We start from the raw sequence: 21,599 nt of genomic DNA, 5'->3' as shown, positions 1-21,599 counted from the left end.
TTTTCTTTTGAAAAATACTAACATGCTTTCCTAGAATTTGACCGATATTAATTCAGAACTCAATTAGGATTTTTTTTTCTTTTTTCCTCTCTCCTAGGGCTCTTCTTCTGCAATTTCATAGAGAAAGGTGGAGATTCTGCTGCGCTCCCCCAAATTCAGCATTTTGGGAACTGGGCGTTTTAAATTGCGATTTCTTTTCCATATGTCCCGTTTTAAACCCTTAACAAGAAAAAATGTGTAAAGTAGTTTGCCAGTCAAATATGTAATCAGGAGCAATTTGTTTCGTAGGAAGTAGGGAACGGCAGGCATTCTCACATGGAGTTAAAGAAATCCTAATTACTTACACCTGCAGAAGCTGCCACTTTTGGAAGGTGTGTAATTAGCAGCCAGTGTGCTGGAAAAGTGATTGTCTGTTTAAATAGGGGGCGCAGCCCAGAGGCTGCCCATATTGGGGTTCTCCCAGCGTGTTCATTAGACCAGCCTGGCTCTCCCGCCACTTTAAGGATGACTGCTTGACTGAACACAAAGTGTGTGGCCAACTGAGCCCACACACTGTTCGCTATGCAAAGCAGGTGTGACCACTTAAAAAAATTGAGTCCTTTGCACTTTGTGATTATGAATTTTCTGCTTTTCTAGCCCAGTGGTTCCCAGCTTTGGCTGCACATTGCAATCACGAGGGAGACTCTTAAAATCCGGGTGCCCAAGCTGCGACTAGACCAGTGAAATCAGACTCTCTCAGGGGCAGCAATAGTTTGAAAGCTCCTCAGGTGATTCCAGTGCTGCCAAGTTTCAAAACCAGTTCGACCAGCGGTTCTCAAGCCGCGGCTGCCTCGAAAGCATCTGGAGGGCTTGTTAAAAGCCGCCCCCAGATACGCAGTCAAGTGAGAGTGCGTGCGTGGAGGGGGTGTTCAGTACTTCACACTGCTCATATTTACTCAAAGAATGTCGTCAAGGCTAAACCAATGTTGAATTCCTTTTGAAATTAGAATATTCTTTTCCTGCACACAGGACAGGCATTGTGCTAAACTTTTTATAGTTGTTACATCATTTAATCATTTTCACAAAGCCTTCAGGTCTCAGGAATAGTATCAAACTGAGACACCTTCTGTCTACCCTTCACAAACGTTCCTGCCACGGTCACCATCCTATCACCTGGTTTGTTTCCTTCTGGGCCCTCACAAGTATGTAATCTTATTTCCTCTTCTAGTCGCACATAAGCTCCATGATGACAGAAACCCTGCTTGTCTTCACCTTGTGCCTAGCGGACAGCAGGCATTCTGCACACACTTGCTGAATAAATGATTCTGCAGAGCAATCCTAGGAAAGAGGGACCAATCTGGTCTGTATTTCAGACCAGGAAATAGAAACACAAAAAGACTAAGTAACTTGTCCAAGACCACAGTGGAGGAACTAAGATTCAAACTGACCAGAACTGGGATTTTAAGCTTCTATAAGGATCATCAGCTTAAACAAAGGATGAGCCTTCTTTCCCAGCAATAAACTGAATTATTCACCTAACAACGTCATCTTTGCCTTACTGCCACTTGATTCAAAACTATGTATTTTTTTCAGGTAAGAGTAAAAATTCAAAGCCCAAATGCATATGGCCAAACGTAGAAACCGTGGCAGTTTCTTTCCTATTTAAAAACTCTATTAGTCATACCAGAAAGCTACTTACAATGCCTTAAAGCAGGTTAAAAATTTCCACCTCATATAACATTACATCAAAATCTTTTAATACAGCCTGACCAGGCAGTGGCGCAGTGGATAGAGCAGGGGTCCCCAAACTTTTTGCACAAGATGGCCAGTTCACTGTCCCTCAGACTGTTGGAGGGCCGGACTATAAAAAAAACCTATGAACAAATTCCTATGCACACTGCACATATCTTAAAGTAAAAATCTAAAATGGAACAAATACAATATTTAAAATAAAGAACAAGTAAATTTAAATCAACAAACTGACCAGTATTTCAATGGGAACTATGGGCCTGCTTTTGGCTAATGAGATGGTGGTGCCCCTTCCAGAAGTGCGGCGGGGGCCGGATAAACGGCCTCAGGGGGCTGCATGTGGCCCACAGGCTGTAGTTTGGGGACCCCTGGGATAGAGCATTGGACTCTCCCAGGGGTCCCCAAAGTTGCTAGCTTGAGCGCGGGCTCATCTGGTTTGAGCAAAGCTCACCAGCTTGGACCCAAGGTTGCTGGCTCGAGCAAGGGGTTACTCACTCTGCTGAAGGCCCACTATCAAGTCACATATGAGAAAGCAATCAATGAACTAAGGTGTTGCAACGAAAAACTGATGGTTGATGCTTCTCATCTCTCTCCGTTCCTGTCTGTCCCTATCAATCCCTCTCTGTCTCTGTAAAAAAAATATATATATTTTAATACAAAATGTTGGTATTTAGTGGAAAAAAAAACAGAGAAAAACAAATGGTTTTGAATTAGCTGACTTTATTGAACATGCCCATACAATTATTTTGGTAATAAATTAATATATACACTTAGAAAAATGTTGAGTACTTTCTAAGAAAATGCTTCTGAATGTGTAAAGGATATGCAGAATAATTTACAATTGACTTTATAATTTTCAAACTCATAAGTGTGGCAATATCAAATTAACTGAAGAAAAATGGAGTCTCTTTCTAAGTTATGATTTAGATAGTTTGAAGTTTATAAAGGTTTCAACGACCACTTCAGCCCTGCAAGTTACAAAGCCTGAACCGAGTTTAAAAATCACCTGATGCAGTCTCCTGAGTGGGCAGATAAAGAATCCACTGGCCTTGCCAAAGGTTACAAAGCTAGGAGACAGAGGCTGAATTACAAATCAGTTCTGAGATGCTCCAGAAATGTCTGTTGAATAAAATAAGGCACATACATGATACAGAACTCTAGTCATGCCTCAAAGACCCTGATTTTACTTTCTGCCTAACAGAAATTTAAATTAAATCCCGATGCGTTCTTTTGTAGCTAACAAATTTAGTGACTTGGTTGCTTTGGAAACAAAATGGTTCCCACAATTGCAGCTGATCACTGTCGTTTATGCTTCTTTCCTCCTGAAACGTTTGGTGTGGACTCAGGCCACTTTTCCTCCTGCCATTCTGTGCTCCCAGATCTGTATCAGGGGTCTCTGGTCTTGTTTGAAAGTCATGTTAACCCGGGGAGCTAACATCAGCACTATCTACAAAGCGCTCAGCTTCCGCCTGCGGGGCAGCCTGTTTCCCCTGCAGCTCATTTGTAACAGAGGCAGCACCTGCTGTTCATCCCGGCCATCGCCGGGTCCAAAGCAACCGCGGATGACTTCTGGGGCGTCAGTGTCCCAAATGGCAGTGAGATTTCTCAGCAGGTCAGGGATATAGCACACAAGGCCTCACATAATGTACCAGTACTTCCAGCACCCGGTTTTGGTGATTTATTTTATGTCTCAGTTCACAGCTGCACAGCTGTGCTGCTGGCTGGCAGAGAAAGGGCACTGACTCATTTTAACTTAGATCCTGATGAGTGTGTGCAGCATGTATATCAGTAACAATGTTCACATTCCGGCAGGAGTTTTTGTCTCCGCTTGTAGGAGCCATTCCCCAACCAACCTGCCAGACTTTACATACACAGCAAGATTGTGTATATAAAGGGATTTCTGAACTTCCATGTAAATGATCCTAATTTCCTGCTACTCTCAGCAATGCAGCAAAGTAAGACTGATAGCCTATCTTTATATATTTGTCTCCAGGGCAACATCTCTCTGTAAGACTGAATGTTTGGTTTGGCTGCAACTTACAGAGGATTATTAGATATGCTCTCAAGGGGCAAATTTATTTAGAATAGGCATCTCATTTTCAAGTTCTTTCTCAGCTAATACAAGAGTTGTAAAAGCTTTACCTTTAGGAGCAGGGACTTGATTTTGGGGGACTGCTAAGAGCTCTGCCGCCACCATGAAGACTTGACACTGACCCTTATCTAGAATGCAATTTCATTAGCCATATCTAAAAGCAACAGAGAAATGAGAACCCAGATACATAAATATCATTTGCTCTGATCTGGCAACAACACGCACCCATTTAAATAATTCACTAAGTCGGCATGTTTTTCTCCTGTCATTCTGTTATCATTTCACTTCCTTGGGCTGACTTCCTTTTTGTCTTGTCCTAATTTTCAAGGAATGTGCAGAATATCGATAAGGAAACTCCCTATTCTTTGACCATTTCATTTTTTGACTTTTCTTTCCTCTTCTCTAACTTTCAGCTTTGGAAAAGAAACTGTGAGCTCAGTGTATTTTCTCTCTACAACCAGGACCTGACTCAAAGCATGAAGAATAACGGGAAAGGCACACTCAACAGGACTCAGACGACTGGCCTGGGCTAGGAACTGCGTGCAGCACTGACAAAGGAACTGATTAAGTTTAGAAGAGCAAAGCTGATGGCTAGTTTTAATAATCTTAATAACCAATTAAAAAATAAAATCTTTTTAAAATAAGGAATCCTAATGACTCTGAGGTAGATGATGCTGTTATCAGATAATAAAGTGATTAGCTATAAGATAAAAAAAAAGCAGGGAAAGAAAGCATTGACTTAAAATGCTCTTGCTTTAAATTCATGTGGAAAATGAAGAACACTGTTTCCAATGCAAAGAGATGCAGGCACGTCGTGTCGTGGACTTGCTTCACTGCCGGAGAGGAACCTGGCAGCCGGTGGGGGGATCCGGATCAGCAAACTACAGACGGCCGTCCCCACGAGGAGGCCTGTAACTTTGCCTTTGATTTTTCCAGCGTGGCTCATTCTCAAGTGGTCAGGATTTGGATTCCTAGAGTCTTTTTTAGCATTTAACTAATTCTTTGCTGGTGGAAGGGGCTGGGACTGTTTCTCCGCACATAAACTGTTCCTAAGAGAGAAAAAAAAATTACATTAACCACTGAGTGCGTCACAAATGCTCTGATATTAAACTTTGACCTTGTTACAGAGCCAATCCAGCTGTGAGCTTTTCCATTGCTATACCACTTCATCCTTGCTCAATGTCAGCACCGGAATTATAAACATAAAAATGTATCGGTTTTTAGTCATGAATTCATATTTAATATAAAACACCTTATCAACAAACATGCCTATCTTCACTACATAGCACCCACCTCTCAGAAATCACATTTATAAAGACATTGCCACACCTTTTAAATTTCTGTATTACAAATTATTACTTACACTAAAATTTCTCCACTTCAGTGTTTGGCCACTCAAATGCCTGTCCTCTTCAAAATTATTACTTCTTCCAACTAAAAGGGATAGCTCTTTATGTTTTCCAACAGAGAGAATCTGCAATGGTAGCTACTCTAAATGACATCCAATCTCTGCTCATTTGTCCTGGCTTATGTCAGCTACCCCAGAAATCTCTGCCTCAAGGTTACCCCTCATCTCCTGCAATCTGATCTCCAGGAGGGTCAGCCTGCACGCTGTCCCTGTCACTCTCACTCATTCCCTGCCCAGCCCCTGGAATCCTCCACTGTGCTCTTTGGCCTTCACGGTCCATCAGGAGCACAATGCTCCACATTCTCAACCTCTCCTTGAAAACGTCCCTGTGCCTTCTTGCTCTAACACAGTGCTTTCTCACGGTGACGGGCAGTGGGCTGGGAGTGGTGTTGATTTTGTCTCCAGGAGACATTTAGCAATGTCTGGAGACATTCTGGGTTCACACAACTGGGAGTGTGGGAGCCAATGGGTAGGGGCACAGAACAGCCCTATTCAACAAGGAGTTATTCAGCCTCAAATGTCCAAATATGCTGAGGTTGAGAAGAGGCCACCTCCTAAGGGCAGACACTGTTTCCCATGTAACCCCTCAGGTGGTGGCTTTGTCATCTCTCAGAGCCCCTGTACCACTGAGACTGGAGGAGGAGCAGCTGCTCCACCAGTCTCGTTTCCTCTCGAAAACCCACCAACTTTGACTCTAATGTCATGGGGCTGTATCATCACTACTCTCTGGTGCTGCCATCCACTCCCCTTGGTCCCTCATTCCAACCCTTGTCGGATCTCCAGTGCACTCACCCTACTACTGTTTCACTAGATCTCCAGTGCACTCACCCTACTACTGTTTCACTAGATCTCCAGTGCACTCACCCTACTACTGTTTCACTAGATCTCCAGTGCACTCACCCTACTACTGTTTCACTAGATCTCCTGGGCACTCATCCTACTACTGTTTCACTAGATCTCCAGTGCGCTCATCCTACTACTGTTTCACTAGATCTCCAGTGCGCTCATCCTACTACTGTTTCACTAGATCTCCAGTGCACTCACCCTACTACTGTTTCACTAGATCTCCAGTGCACTCATCCTACTACTGTTTCACTAGATCTCCAGTGCACTCACCCTACTACTGTTTCACTAGATCTCCAGTGCACTTATCCTACTACTGTTTCACTAGATCTCCAGTGCACTCATCCTACTAGTTTCACTAGATCTCCAGTGCACTCATCCTACTACTGTTTCACTAGATCTCCAGTGCACTCACCCTACTACTGTTTCACTAGATCTCCAGTGCGCTCACCCTACTACTGTTTCACTAGATCTCCAGTGCGCTCACCCTACTACTGTTTCACTAGATCTCCAGTGCGCTCACCCTACTACTGTTTCACTAGATCTCCAGTGCGCTCACCCTACTACTGTTTCACTAGATCTCCAGTGCGCTCATCCTACTACTGTTTCACTAGATCTCCAGTGCGCTCATCCTACTACTGTTTCACTAGATCTCCAGTGCACTCACCCTACTACTGTTTCACTAGATCTCCAGGGCACTCACCCTACTACTGTTTCACTAGATCTCCAGTGCACTCACCCTACTACTGTTTCACTAGATCTCCAGTGCACTCACCCTACTACTGTTTCACTAGATCTCCAGTGCACTCATCCTACTACTGTTTCACTAGATCTCCAGTGCACTCACCCTACTACTGTTTCACTAGATCTCCAGTGCACTCACCCTACTACTGTTTCACTAGATCTCCAGTGCACTCACCCTACTACTGTTTCACTAGATCTCCAGTGCACTCACCCTACTACTGTTTCACTAGATCTCCAGTGCACTCATCCTACTACTGTTTCACTAGATCTCCAGGGCACTCATCCTACTACTGTTTCACTAGATCTCCAGTGCACTCACCCTACTACTGTTTCACTAGATCCCCAGGGCACTCACCCTACTACTGTTTCACTAGATCTCCAGGGCACTCATCCTACTACTGTTTCACTAGATCTCCAGTGCACTCACCCTACTACTGTTTCACTAGATCCCCAGGGCACTCACCCTACTACTGTTTCACTAGATCTCCAGCGCACTCACCCTACTACTGTTTCACTAGATCTCCAGGGCACTCACCCTACTACTGTTTCACTAGATCCCCAGGGCACTCACCCTACTACTGTTTCACTAGATCTCCAGCGCACTCACCCTACTACTGTTTCACTAGATCTCCAGAGCACTCACCCTACTACTGTTTCACTAGATCTCCAGTGCGCTCATCCTACTACTGTTTCACTAGATCTCCAGTGCGCTCACCCTACTACTGTTTCACTAGATCTCCAGTGCGCTCACCCTACTACTGTTTCACTAGATCTCCAGTGCGCTCACCCTACTACTGTTTCACTAGATCTCCAGTGCGCTCATCCTACTACTGTTTCACTAGATCTCCAGTGCACTCATCCTACTACTGTTTCACTAGATCTCCAGTGCACTCACCCTACTACTGTTTCACTAGATCTCCTGGGCACTCATCCTACTACTGTTTCACTAGATCTCCAGTGCGCTCATCCTACTACTGTTTCACTAGATCTCCAGTGCGCTCATCCTACTACTGTTTCACTACTCCTCATGCCTTCACCCTTTGAGTACTACAAACGTTCATGTACATCCTGTGCCTCCTGACCATCCCGACCATTCATTTTTTGAAAATAAACTCACTCCTGGCGGTCAGCGAGCATGAAAAAAACCTCACTACTCAAAGGGTTAATGTTTTTAATTCCACAGCCATGAAATTCCAGTTAATTACATAATCACTTTTCTTTCACTTCCTATTCCGGTGGTAAAAACACAGCCCTGGTGGAATCTAACCTCCTGCATCTACATTCACCCATGAGGATGAATGTCTATTACCCAAACCCTCTCTTGATCCTCTATCACTACCAGTTATTGCCCCTCATCTCTGCTCCCCTTTACAACAAACTCCTTAAAAGAAAGGTCTACACTTGCTGCCTCCTCTTCTCTCATTCTCCCCAGCAAGTTTTCCACCAGTCAGGCTCTGTCTCCATTACTCCACTGAAGCTGCTCTCATCACCATCACAACTGGCCTCCTTGTTAAAGCCAACAGTTAATTCTCACTGTCTCTCAGTGGCATCTGACAAGGCTGATCACTTCCTCCACCTTTCTCATCTGGCTTCCGGGATATGATGCTGGTGGTTCTCTTCTTTCCTCTGTGGTGGCTCCTTTTCAGCCAGCCTTGCTGATTCCTCACTTCCTTCCCTGACTTTTTAATGCTGGAGTGGCCCAAGGCTCAGTCCTTTCTTTTGTCCATCTCTACCACATTCACAGTCCTGGTGATCTCATCTATCTCATGGCTTTAAATGCTGGCGATTTGCTGATAACTCTCTAACTTACAGCGCCAACAAATAGCTCTTTGAACACCATATTTGCATATCCAGTTGCCTTCTCGCCAGGTCCACCAGGATGAAAAATAGGCCTCTCAACCACAGTATGTCCAACTCCTGTCCCTGTACCTGCAGTCACCTCCCCCTCAGTTAATGGTAAATCCATCCTTCCAGGGATGAAGGCCACAAATGTTGAAATCATCCTTGACTCCTCTCATATCCTGTATCCAATCAGTAAGAAATCTTTATCCTTTAAAGTGTACCCAGAAACCGACCACTCTACCTCCATTACTATAGCTTGGTCTAAGCTACTCATCTCCTGTCTCCTCCTTTGATTAGTCTAACAGCCTCATAGCTGGTTTTCCTGTCTCTATCCTTGTCTCTTTGTGCTCTACTCTGAACACAGCAGTCAGAATCCCTCTATTAAATTTTGCAGATTGTGGCACTCCTCTGTTCTAGAATTCTCCACTGGTTCCCTATATCCTCACAAGAAAAGCCAAAGTCCTTAGAGTGGCCCACAAACACCTCTGTGATCTGCCCACTCCAGTAATTCATCTTGGACGAGTCCTCACCCTCGTTTACTCTACTCTAGTCACTCTGGCCTCCTTGCTGTTCCTTGATGGAACCAAGCATGTTTGTGCCCTAGGGCTTCCTCACTGAAGGTTCCCCTTGCCGGCTGCTCTCACTCCTAATGTGGACAGGGCTTACTCCCTCGCCTCGCTGCCTAAACCTGCAACTTCTTCTCATACCAGCCTCCTGATCTCCTTTACCCGCATCTCTTTTTGTTCCAGAACACATTATGATACAAGAGTAATCAGTAAACTTCTAAATTATAGTTTAAATTATAGCTTGCTTCCCTCATGAGGCCAAGTGCCTTGTTCCCACCTACGCTGTAATCATGTTTGAGATCATCCTGAAGAATGACAAGCTATTTTATGTCAATTATAATCTCAAAAAGAAAAAAACATGTTAAGCTTCTTACTTAAGATTTTATTCAAAGTACTGACCAAAAGCTGGTATTGGCAGTAAGAATATTTATTTTGTTTTCTATTTTCAATATCCTTGAAGGAAAAATAACCGGATGCAGAGTCTATGTATAAGCCAGCTAAGAAATACCATACAACTGCTCCCTTGAAAATATGTCAGGGTGCTCTGAACAATTTTAATTACTTATTAAATTAAGAAGGAATGAAGATTGTCAACTAAGAAGCCTTTATCTTTTACTTAAGAAGTAATTAGTGCCTGACCGGGCGGTGGCGCAGTGGATAGAGCGTCAGACTGGGATGCGGAGGACCCAGGTTTGAGACCCTCGAGGTCGCCAGCTTGAGCGCGGGCTCATCTGGTTTGAGCAAAAGCTCACTGACTTGGACCCAAGGTCACTGGCTCGAGCAGGGGGTTACTCGGTCTGTTGAGGGCCCGTGGTCAAGGCACATATGAGAAAGCAATCAATGAACAACTAAGATGTCACAACAAAAAACTGATGATTGGTGCTTCTCATCTCTCTCCATTCCTGTCTGTCTATTCCTCTCTCTGACTTTCTCTCTGTCTCTGTGTAAAAAAAATAGTAATAATAATTAGTAATTTCCATTAAATAGAGTTTTCTTTATTGCTCCATCTAAAGCTGAAATCAGTTCATTTAAGCTTTAAAAATTTTAAACTTACAATATGGCTGTTTATTAATAGTTTTTAAAATTGATTTTTAAAAAACCAAGCATTTACCTAACACACTGTTAAAAACATTCTCCACATTACATATCCTGAACAAACTGCTCTAGGTTCTTGCATATCAACCCTCCCCCCACCTTTTACAATTTGACCTCTTACTTTGTCGTAAATCACTTTTATAATAAGAGAGCAGCTAGGACACGTTGCCACGTCTTCCCCGTTCTCCAAATCTTCCTATAACAAAATCAAACACCGTCTGATCAGCATTGCCTTCCCAATGCACACTCCTCCCTCCAAACCCTCCCACCTCTGAGCAAGCTCCTCTGTGGTTTGCCTCCTCTCCCCCAAGGTATGTGAGGGCCAAAGGGGCCTTCAGAGAGGAATGCCAACCCCAATTTTCCCTGGAAGCGTCACTCGGGGGAAATACCCTAGGCTAGTCAAGGTTTAGTCGCCTCAAAGCCTCTGGGAAGAGAAGAACACGTTCTTTCCTCCAAAGAAGCATCCCAGGAACGTGGACCCAAAGGGAGACGCTAAGTGGGGAAGGATGGCGGTAAGTCAGGTGCTCCCCACTCTGCACCCCCTCCCCGCCCCCTCGCCAGGCCTGACTAAAGGCCTGACAGAATGTCCACTTGGGAGCTGAGAACTATCGACCTTGGGGGGGAGTCACAAGCGGATAAAAAGGGCGTGGAAAACAGCCGCGCGGGCCACGGAACCGCGGAAGGAACACCAGAGGAAAAACACGCCTCCTCTCCTGAGCAGCCGGGCTGGCCCCTGAAGTTACCTTGGTGATGGAAAAGTTATCGCCACAAGGGCAGGGGTAGAAATAAGTCTCCAGGTCCTCGTCATATTGGAAGTCCTCGATTTCCACCTCGTCGTGAAACACTGCCATTGTACCGGGGCCAGAGGAGAGCCCCGACCGGCCGAAGCAGACCCGGGCCGGTCTAACTTCGCGGATACCTGCCCCAGCCGGTCGTTATCGCTACACACCGGCGCGGGGACGGCCGCTTCCGGCGCACAGACTATGATGCAACTGCGGGCATGGCGCCCACAGGGGTGACCCGGTAGTGGTCACCATGGAGATGGCGGAGCTGGGGTTGGGAGAGAGGGTGGAAGAGCATGCTAGGCGCTCAGTGGTGTCGTGACCGCTCCGCCCATTGGATGAGACGTGACCAATAGAATGTGAGGATTGCTGGCGATGCTCTACGTCACGTCGGGGACACCGGAAGCTTTCAGGCACCGGCGGCGGAGTTGGGCTGTGTTCAGCGGTGCCGGTTCGCGTCGTGTTGGCGGCGCGGAGACGTCTTACTGCGCGGCTGTGGTTGCCCGGCCTCCCGTCGAGGGACCTGAGAGAGGCCTTGGGCAGATCCCGCTGAAGGCCGCAGCAGGCCTGGCTAGCGTAGTCCGGACCCTCGGCGCCCCTGGGGGAAGGTCCGCAGTCTTGCTTGGTCTTCGGCGGTGGGAGCTGCTCAGCCTTCTCGATTTCCGTGCCTCCCCTGCGACCGACTAAAAGCTCCCTTGGAATTTCGATTCACCAGGTGACCTTGATTGAGCTCAGGGCGACGCCTAGCTGTAGTTCCTGGCTGCACTTGGCTGTTCAGGTATACCCCCGCCTCTTCATCACCCTATATTATCTTCAGTTGCCCTAAATTGTATACCATACTTAGTTTATATTCACATAATACATATGCATAATACTCACATATGTACACATCCCTATACATACGTACACGCACTCAAATGTTTGCATGAAGTTGCCAGTTTTGTGCACACTCAAGTTTCACCTGGTTTGGCCCTTTTAAGGCTTGAAGACGTAAAAGCAGAGGATTCTTTGGGAGAAAATCCAGAAGTTATATTAAAGGAGTTTATGGAAGATTATTTCAGAGGCCTCACAAACAGTCCACTTAGCGTATTTGGAGATCTGTCCTGAAGTAAGGAAACATTTTTAAACCGTTTGTGGGTTAGCTGAGAAGATTCTGCTCTGTCTGAGCACAGGAGAAATTCCAGCAAAGCCCACTTAGCCCCGTGACTGCGCCCTGGATCTGTAGACACAGATGCTTCCCAGGCAGCCTCTGGGAGACAGGAGGCCAGGGGAGAATCGCTAGTGCCTATTCTGTAGTCTCAGTGAGCGTTTTGAGATTGGGAACCATCTTTAGTTCTTCAGTGCTTCTGAGAAAAAGTACCTAGAAATTAGAAATGAGCCGTTTTTGAATGTGCAGAAATGGGTGCAGTCGTATTTGTTTCGTAGAAGTATAAATTAATAAACCTTTTAGAAAGCAAGTTGGATCTATCAAAAACAATTCTCTTGGGAATCTTAAAATCTGAGGTTAATACTTCTAAAAGTTACAGGAGTTTTGGTAATTAAAAAATATATTTCTTTGTATTTTTTTCCAACTTTTCTTTGAATGTGTATTGCCTAAAGTGGAAGAAAAAACTAATGAAAGACTTATTAATAATAATTGACACTATATGCCAAGCACTGTACCAAATGGTTTACATGCATTGTTATTATAATAGCCCAATGAGGTATAGGTATCGTTAATCTAATCTCTAGTATTGGGAAACTTGAGGTTTCGGCCTAAGGAGACTTGCCTAAGTAGGCAGAGCCAATGAGTGGCAGTAGCTATGGTGAGAACCGAGCTCTCTCTGACCCCAGAACCTAGGCTGTTCATTACTTCAGTGTCATCTGTGATGTAGTGGTGTTGAAATAGAGTAGATTAAACAAATAGCCCTGGAGCTCTGCAGACTGCTGGGATTTTCAGAGTGCTGGTTCCCTTGAGACCTAGATTTGGGTGTCTCCTTGGCTTTCCATACTGTTTTCATCCGGCCATCTATTGGCCATACCCCTTGTCTGGCCAGAGGTGCTTCCCTGTATGGTTTTGCCCACTTTTGAGTTCTTACTGTGCTGAAGAAAATAATACTGTAGCCAAACATGTGCTGCAGTTTTTTTTCCCCCACCCGCCATTTTTAAATAAAACATAATGACTATTCAACTTTATATTTATTCTTAAAAGGTAATGGAAACATTCTGTAATGAGACTTTTTGGACCCCAAAAGTAAGACAAGCAGATTTACTAGTTGCTATAGTATCATTTGAGGTCACAAATTTATGATTAAAATTTTTTTTCTAATCATAAAATGTTAACACTACTGATCTCAAAAATAAGAGTTACTAAAATTCTTAACATATGATTGAACTCAGGAATGTCATAATTATGTATTAGAAACTATTTTATGAGTGTTGTTGTATATTAGGCTAAAGGGAATTGTTTATTAGCCAATATCAAACTAGTACCTCTCAGATTCTTTGACAGGGAGCCAGGAGATTAATGTATTTAGCTTGTCCTTTTGTAACACTCTTGCTTGCCAGGTACTTTCATAACATTTATTTCTCTCTGCAATCCAATGAAGTAGTGTTGGCATTCCCATTTAAAAATGGTAAGAGGTGGCCCTGGCCAGGTTGCTCAGTGGATAAAGTGTCCTGGTGCACCTAGGTTGCAGGTTTGATCCCTGGTCAGAGCACATACATGAAACAATCAATGAATACACAACTAAATGAAATGATGAGTTGATGCTTCTTTCTCTTCCCCTCTCAATCAATGGAAAAAATAAAAATAGGAAGAGGTGACTGCCCTAAGATCAGAAGGCAGGACGAGTCAGATCTGTGCCCATTTCCACAGATTCCAAGTCAAGCGCTCTGGAAATAACTCGAGTGCCACTAGTTCCCTTACCAATGCCAAATGCCAGCAACCCCTTTGCTTCTTCAGGGGCACCTCGGATTCTTAATTGACAGGTGCCACGATATTTCTGTGAATTTGCTGTATTTCAGTGCATTAATGATCTTTGAAGCATTCTTGGTTTTTCTCTTTCTCTCACTGCTTTCCCACACCTCATCCAGTCTATCAACAAATCTTAGGGCTTTAATTCCAGAGTGTCTTCCATTTCAATCTATTTCTGTCATCTCTGTAGCTTAATTCTATTCTAATCTTACACTAGAGCCTTTTAACTGGACTTCCTGCTTTGGCTTATGACCCTCTATGATCAGGTCTTCACATAGCAGCCTAAACGATCCTTTAACATAAATTCCACCATGTCCCTCCCCTGGTTTATTCACCATTCAGTTACTTAGAATAAAGTCCATATTCTTACTGTGGCCGGATGTGATCTGGCATGTATACCTGCTAGACTTCATCTCACATCAATTACCTAGCTCACTGCTCTTCAGTCACACTGGCTGTGGTTCCTTAACACACCAGTGTATCTGCGACTGGGCCTCTGCCCAGATGCTCTCTGCTCATAACGTCTGCCTGGTTGCTTTTTCCTCGTCATTCAGGTTTCATCATGCCTCTTGAGAGGGACTTTTTCTGATATTCCCCCACCCACCCCACTATTCATTTCTTTTATTACACTCATTGTAATCAGTCATTGTCTTGTTAACTATCTGCTTACTATTATCTGTCACACACACTATAATAAAAGCTTCTTGAAGCCAAGGGCCTTGTGTCTGGTTCTTTATTTATTTATTTTAATTTTTTTTGTATTTTTATGAAGTTAGAAACCGGGAGGCAGACTCCCGCATGCGCCTGACCGGGATCCATCCACCATGCCCACCAGGGGGCGATGCTCCGTTGTGGCTTGAGCCATTCTAGCTCCTGAGGTTGAGGCCATGAAGCCGTCCTCAGCACTTGGGCCCACTCTGCTCCAATGGAGCCTTGGCTGCGGGAGGGGAAGAGAGACAGAGAAGGAGAGGGGGAGGGGTGGAGAAACAGATGGGCGCTTCTCCTGTGTGCCCTGGCCGGGAATTGAACCCGGGATTTCCATACGCTGGGCGGATGCTCTACTGCTGAGCCAATTGGCCAGGATTGTGTCTGGTTCTTTATGGTGTCTCTATGGCCTAAAATAGTGCCTGGCAGCCCAGTAATTGTTTAATAAGTTGAGCATACTTATTGATCAGAAACCAGTACAGGTTATTTTAATTTTTTTTTTTGAGAGAGAAGTATCAACTCATTGTTCTACTTAGTTGTGCCATTAATTGCTGCTCATATGTGCCCTGACTGGGGCTTGAATCAGCAACCCCTGGGGTCGAGCTGGTGCCCTGGGGATTGAGCCAGAGACCTTGGTGCTCTGGAACAATGCTCTATCCACTGGGCCGCTGGCCAGGGCTAGGTAGACCATTTCTGAAATTTGTTACTTAGAGTAATTTTTTTTTTACTGCTTAAGTGGATATAAGTTTTATTTAGCATTTATGGTAATTTTCTGTTTCAGAAATAGTTATTTAAGATTTTTTTTGGTGAGATAAGGCCTATGAGGATCCAAGCACTTATGGAATATCTTGTTTGTATGGTTTTAGAAATTACCTAATATGTGTTAATATTATATAGTTAATTAAATTCAGTATATGAAAATATTAGACATTTCAATACTTTAGAAGTCACTTTGAATTGTTTGATGAAAAAAGTACCCTTTATGTACCAGTAGGTGGCACTCTTGGTCATGATTATTATTGCAAAACAAGAGTTTAGAATTTTAAAGAGACTAGTTTTTAAAAATTAACGTCTTTGTTTTCTAGTTTATTTGATCAGTAGACTGTTCAAACAGCATAGTCATTAAAAAATGTATCTTATGTTAGGACTGTTTTAGCAATAGTTGTCTTAAACACTGAGCAGAACAATGTTTTCATATTAAACTATATATCAGCTAAATTTTATTAGGGAGCTTGGCCCTAAATGACACTGCTTCATTCCAGCCACTGATCTGGTTTTTCTCAGGAGCAGCAGGAGTTAAAAACAGGCCAAGAAAGATGAAAATGAGAAGCAGTACAAGAAATAATCAGAAAAGTGGGAAAAAAGCAATCAGAAAAGTAGAAAAATTAGAAGAGTTGATGGAAAAGGGGAAATTGAGAGTAGTTTTGCAGTAGGAGATAGTAGTGCTTTTTAATAGTTTTCAAAACATTGTTCTTATATGTTCATCTCTGCCATTACAGGAACTTTTTGAGAATTTCATTATTTGGAAACACTGTCCAGGTTTCAACCGGTGTATCAGAAGGTCTCAGTATAATACCAGGACCAAAACATTGCTTATCAGCCAGCCAGCCAGCCATATACTTACTGACTCCTAAAATCTATGGACTTCTAAAGTAAGTTTCTTTCTTTCAATGATTAACACACCATTTTTGCTTTAGCATATTTAAAGGAGAGAAACTACATTTAGTAGTCTTACATGAGGTAGAGAGGCATTATACTTTTTTTATTTACTCAAGAAAAATAGCTAGTAGCATAATTTATCCACAGTGATTCTATATCTTACTCTGGCAAGAAATAGATCTTTTACCTTACCGAAAGGTTATGAAGCAGTTGCTTTTTGATATGAATTGATTATAACTGCATAAATTACATATGACTTACATCATCACCTGATTTATTTACTTTTGTTTTCTGTATCTTCTAAAATATAAGCTCCCTAAGAAGGTCTTTGTGTTGGTAATGTCTGTATTCCCAGTGCCTGTCATGTAAGGGGCTCTTAATTAATATTTGTCACATGAAGGACTGAATTAATGAATATGGAGTAGGAACATAAGCATATCTAGCTTGAATATTTTTTAACAAAAATTTACTACAATTAATTTATATAGTGCCTTCCAAAGAGCTTAGAAAAAAGTTTTCACATACATCTTCACTTATTCTCAAGCTTACTAAGCTAGGAAAGGACAGATATCGTAATAAAACGTGTCAAAAGTGGCCGTCTTAGGCAAAGAAATATTTAAATATTGGCTGAGGAAAACAGAATAGAAGGAACCAAAAAAAAAAAAAAAAGATACGTTAGCTGACTTTTAATCCATGCTTTTCCTGATAGGCCAGTATTTTTTAGACTTTGAAATGTTGGGAACCTTTCTGGGGTTTGGTTTTGTTTTTAAACATTTTATTCAAGTATAACTTACAAACATAAAAGTACATAAATCCTAAGAGGACAGCTTGATGATGATGATGATCATTATGAAGATAATTTTTAAGAGCAGTTTTAGGTTCACAGCAAAATTGAGGGGAAAGTTCAGACATGTCACATATACCCCCTGTCCCTGCACATGCATAGCCTCCCCCATTATCAACATCTCCCACTAGAGTGATAGAGTAGTGGGTGAGCCTACATTGATACATCATGATCACCCAAAGTCCATAGTGTACATTGGGGCTCACTCTTGGTGGTGGATGTTCTGTGGATTTGGACAAATGTATTAGATGGTATGTGTGTATCATTATGGTGTCATACAGAATATTTTTACTTCCCTGAAAATCCTTCATGGTTTGATGAGTTTGTAAAAAATGAGAGTACCCATGCAGTCAGTATTCAGATTAAGAAACGACAATGTCACTACTACTTCCCCAAGGGTATCTGCTAACTTGATCTCAGCTTCATACATTAATTTTGTCTGTTTCTGTAGTTTATATTACTGGACCCATAGACTGTGTGACCTTTTGAGTGGCTGCTTTAATTCTTCTCATTCAGTGTGACATTTGTAATAGTCATCTGTGTTACTTCATGTGATTGCAGTTTGTGTTCATTACTGTGAACCTGAGTTCATTTGTCTCTTGCACTTGATGTAACAAGGAATATTAAAGACTTATGTTGTGCTCTTTGGTTGGAGTACTGTTATCAGACAATTTGAAAATCTACTCTCCTGTAATACTATAAGATTAGTCATGTGAACTTGGTCAGAGATTTTGGAAACTAATTAGCAGAACTAATATTTTATGGCATCAATAATGGCATAAGTATGTGCTGTGGAGATCAGATGAATCAACTCTTAAGTAGTGGCAAAACTTTATCAGGGTGAATTATGCCCTTAATTACTTTGCCATTAGATTCGCTCATAACAGCACCAACAGAAATCTAAACTCTTCTTCATTGGCCCCTGAAATAGTCTGATGTTTCTCTACTTTTCCTTAACATTTTAATTTTTGGTTTTATGTTGGTGCAGGAGGCACCATGGCGTGTGCTGCTGTCTTGGTTCCTGGGTTGTTGCGAGGCCCTGTTGGAGCCATCTGCACTCAGACGGCTTTGTTGAGACTGACACTCGGCACCTGGCGCCACCTTACTCTAACCAGGTGAGTCCTCGGCCTCCAGTGTCGTTCAAGGTTGATTTTCAAGGAGACCTGCCCTGCTGATGGTCATGGAAGGCATATCAAACTCCTGAAGACATAGCGTAATTACTGCTTAAAAGTGGGTGGCATCAGTAATCCTTATACGTCAGTTAGATGTGCAAATGTTCATTGACCATTTTCTAGGATCCAGAGTGTTATATTGTCTTTTGGATAGTCATGATATTACAGAAGAAACCAGTTATTTCGTATGAGGATAATGTGTAATTACCTAATTTTACTCTCTGTTTCAGCACAATGAAATCCAGAAGGAAGACTGATCACTTGGAGAGAACCGCAAACGTCGTTCGACGGGAGGTTTGTATCTTTGGGCAGTGGCAGGCTTTCTAGGCTGGACAGTGGCACACGGTTCTGGCTGGCTTAGGGAGAAGGCACGAGGGTGCTCTGTTTATCCCTTTGAAGGACAGGCAGGGAAAGGTTATTTTTCTGTTCAGAACTTTTCTGAACAGGACATATGACAATCGATTTGAAAGGATGACTGAAATACTAAAATTTTTCCCTTTAAACTTGGAAGAAATGGATTCATTTCTTGATGAAGGAAGTATAACAGCAATTGAAAGAATTGCCCTCACAGGTGTGATGTCTAGGATTATATTTTAGGGATAGAACTTCTTTTAGAGCCTACATTTTATGAATAGCTCTTTCTTTCTTTCTTTCTTTCTTTCTTTCTTTCTTTCTTTCTTTCTTTCTTTCTTTTTCTTTCTTTCTTTATTTCTTTCTTTCTTCTTTCTCTCTCTTTCTTTTTCTTTCTTCCTTTCTTTCTTTCTGTGTTTTATTTTTTTAACACCACATCCATCTCAAAGTCCTTGTTCTTATCCCTACTTTGGAACAAGTTCTTAGTTCATCAAGGGAGAGAACTAACATCTGAGAAAGGAGGCAGGACGAGCTCTCACTCCCCTCCCGTGGTGACCCCCCCCCCCATAGTCACACTCTAGAATGCTAAGTCCCTGCAAAGGGGTGTCAGGCAGGGCTGGGAGATCAGGGCCTTCACCCTTTACCTCAGTGAGCAACTGCGTATCTTTTAAAAATGGAAATTGGGTATTTGTTTTGCTTTTTGAGTGATTTTTTTTTTTACATATTTGGATATGTTTAGCTTACTTAGTATTGTAAGTTTAAAATCTATTTTGTATAAGGAAGGATTTAGAAAGGTCTCTAAGCATGATCAGAATTGGATTGTTGCAGTAGTTTAATTATTTAGTAGTAATGGTAGGATACGTTTTAATGTAAAAGAGTATTGTTTAGGCCGCACTTTTAAAGCTAAATCTATTTCAGAACATTGCTTTGGGACTGACGGTGGTGTGCTTGTGGGTTCAGCTTTAAGCCAATTTTTTTTTTTGAGAAGTCTGTGTAAAATTAGTTCAGCATAATAGATTTATGGATGTGTGGGAAAATACACTTTTCCCACTGACGGTAAATCTGAAAATAATACTTTTTCTTTTTTGGTTCAACACATAAAAATGCTGATTCTGTAAATGTGAGAGTTGTTAGAATTTTTTTTCATAAGCGAAACCTTGCCAGTTTTGAATAAAATGTGGCTTAACAGTCTTGGACTCTGCTCTTTTCTGTTATATTTTGAGGCAGGTAGAACTAGAGCAGAATTTGGCAGATTTTCTGTAAAGAGACAGATAATCTAAGTATTTTAGGCTTGATGGGCCAACCGTGAAACTGCCTTTACAGTGTGAGTACAGCCATAGCCAACACATAAACAAATCGGTGTGGCTGGGCTCCAATAAAGTGTTCTTTATCAAAACACCCAGATAAGGTCTGTGGGTCATAGTTTGCCAACTTCTGAGTTAAAATTGTCATTTGAGAATTTTACAGGACAAAATTATTGAGACTTTTTGGGAGGATATTTTGAGCCAAGTTTGAGAAAACTACACAGAAAGTTAATGTAAACTCTATTAGAGTGATTGAAAAGTTGAGAATTTTAATATCCAGAAGTCAGAAAATTACAGGGCTAATGTCACCCGTAATATTACTTTGGCGGAAGAATTGTCCAGTTGAAACTCTTCTCCTTCTGTTTCTAATTGCCCTTCTTTCCCAAACAGAATGAGAGCTGGGAGCTGGGATGAGCTGGGTAAAGCTAGGTGGTGTCCTGCCTCAGCAGAGGAAGGTCATCAGTGGCTCACTCAGTCTGACCTTGGACTTGTTGACATGAACAAGTGCCTCATGTTGGGCCATGATAGAACTGGCCCACCACATGGTCTAGTCCACCACTCTTGTCTTTAATTTGTATCACAAGTGTGCTTCACAGAACTCCCATGTGCCGTTTGCTCTTCACTTCAAGGCTGTGAGACGGCCTCCGGATAGGTTCACATCTACATTTTACAAAAGAGGAAGCAGAGCCTAGGAGGTAACTGGTGGCTTCTCCCAGGGTGGAGGGAAGCTGCAGCCCGAGGCTGGTTCTTAGCCAAAGGATCCTGCGCCCCTCGTAGGCGGGTAAAGAATGGGGCACTCACCCACCCAGAAGTGCCCTTTCCTTGTTAAGACATTGAGCTCCCAGTGGAGAACTTATTGAAAGAGTATATCATGATGTTGGTGCTTCTTGTTTGAGGTTGTAAGTGTAACCAGTATGGAGTCATGCTGATGCAGGAAACTGAGCTCTGAATTGAATGACATTTGACTGTATTGAGTTCATATTTTTTTCTTAAGGATTAAAAGAATAAGCAGTAACCTTCAAAATGTCAAGGAGATAAGGTAGAAATACTGTAATGCAGAAGGAATTGTTCAGGCAAGACTGAGTTTTCAATGGAAGGTCACTGAGTGCTTGGCCTCTGTACAGGGCTGGCCCACTGAGCAAGCTATACTCTATTCATCAGTTTGATGGGAGAGTTTGGTAATTAGAACATTTTTTAATTCCTGATTTTGATGCAATCATTTGGAAATATGCCAGACAGCAGGCTAGGTCCTGGGGTTACAGCACTGAAAAGGATAGGAAGTGACCACAGAGTCTAGTGGGACTGTGATCAGAAGAAACTGATTTTATGCATCTAATTGATTTTGGAAAAACCGCTAATCTTTTTTAATTGTACGAGTTTGCTTCTTTTAGAAGCCTGTGCCTTATCCTACAGGCACAAGCTGTAGTTGTATTGTTATCTTTTGTTTACAAAGCATTTAATTATACAGTGAGTGTTATTTGATTCTCAGAGCCACCATGGGAGGGAGG

General features: G+C 42.6%; 2 protein-coding genes across 4 annotated transcripts in view; one reads left to right on the top strand and one right to left on the bottom strand.

The window, feature by feature from the left end:
* Positions 1-2,428: 2,428 nt before the first annotated feature.
* Positions 2,429-11,300, bottom strand: DPH3 (diphthamide biosynthesis 3). The gene is made up of 3 exons (XM_066350713.1): positions 11,062-11,300; positions 10,440-10,514; positions 2,429-4,869 (listed from the first exon to the last, which is right to left on the bottom strand). The coding sequence occupies exons 1-3, from the start codon at positions 11,167-11,169 to the stop codon at positions 4,804-4,806; spliced, it is 249 nt and encodes an 82-aa protein (XP_066206810.1). The 5' UTR covers positions 11,170-11,300; the 3' UTR covers positions 2,429-4,803.
* A 114-nt stretch (positions 11,301-11,414) lies between these two features.
* Positions 11,415-21,599, top strand: part of OXNAD1 (oxidoreductase NAD binding domain containing 1) — a 35,778-nt gene continuing 25,593 nt past the window's right edge. Inside the window, exons 1-4 of one of the 3 annotated variants that reach the window (XM_066350710.1) lie at positions 11,415-11,878; positions 16,261-16,413; positions 18,253-18,379; positions 18,667-18,730. In XM_066350710.1, the coding sequence (XP_066206807.1) occupies positions 18,261-18,379; positions 18,667-18,730 (183 nt within the window). In that variant the 5' untranslated portion in view covers positions 11,415-11,878; positions 16,261-16,413; positions 18,253-18,260. Of the gene's footprint in view, positions 11,879-16,260; positions 16,418-18,252; positions 18,380-18,666; positions 18,731-21,599 lie in introns of all 3 variants that reach the window. The other 2 variants (XM_066350711.1, XM_066350712.1) reach the window with 2 other exon arrangements.

Source organism: Saccopteryx leptura, chromosome 10, assembly GCF_036850995.1.
Source record: "Saccopteryx leptura isolate mSacLep1 chromosome 10, mSacLep1_pri_phased_curated, whole genome shotgun sequence".
In the NCBI taxonomy this organism is placed as follows: Eukaryota; Metazoa; Chordata; class Mammalia; order Chiroptera; family Emballonuridae; genus Saccopteryx; species Saccopteryx leptura.
Note: the sequence above shows the minus strand (reverse complement) of the source record. Positions and strands in the feature narration are given on the sequence as shown.

Coding starts and splice junctions, on each gene's coding strand:
- DPH3 (XM_066350713.1), bottom strand. CDS start 11,169: ATGGCAGTGTTTCACGACGAGGTGGAAATCGAGGACTTCCAATATGAC. Junction 10,515..11,061: donor ATAACTTTTCCATCACCAAG/GTAACTTCAGGG, acceptor ATTTTGTTATAG/GAAGATTTGGAGAACGGGGA. Junction 4,870..10,439: donor TAAAAGTGATTTACGACAAA/GTAAGAGGTCAA, acceptor TTTCTCTCTTAG/GAACAGTTTATGTGCGGAGA.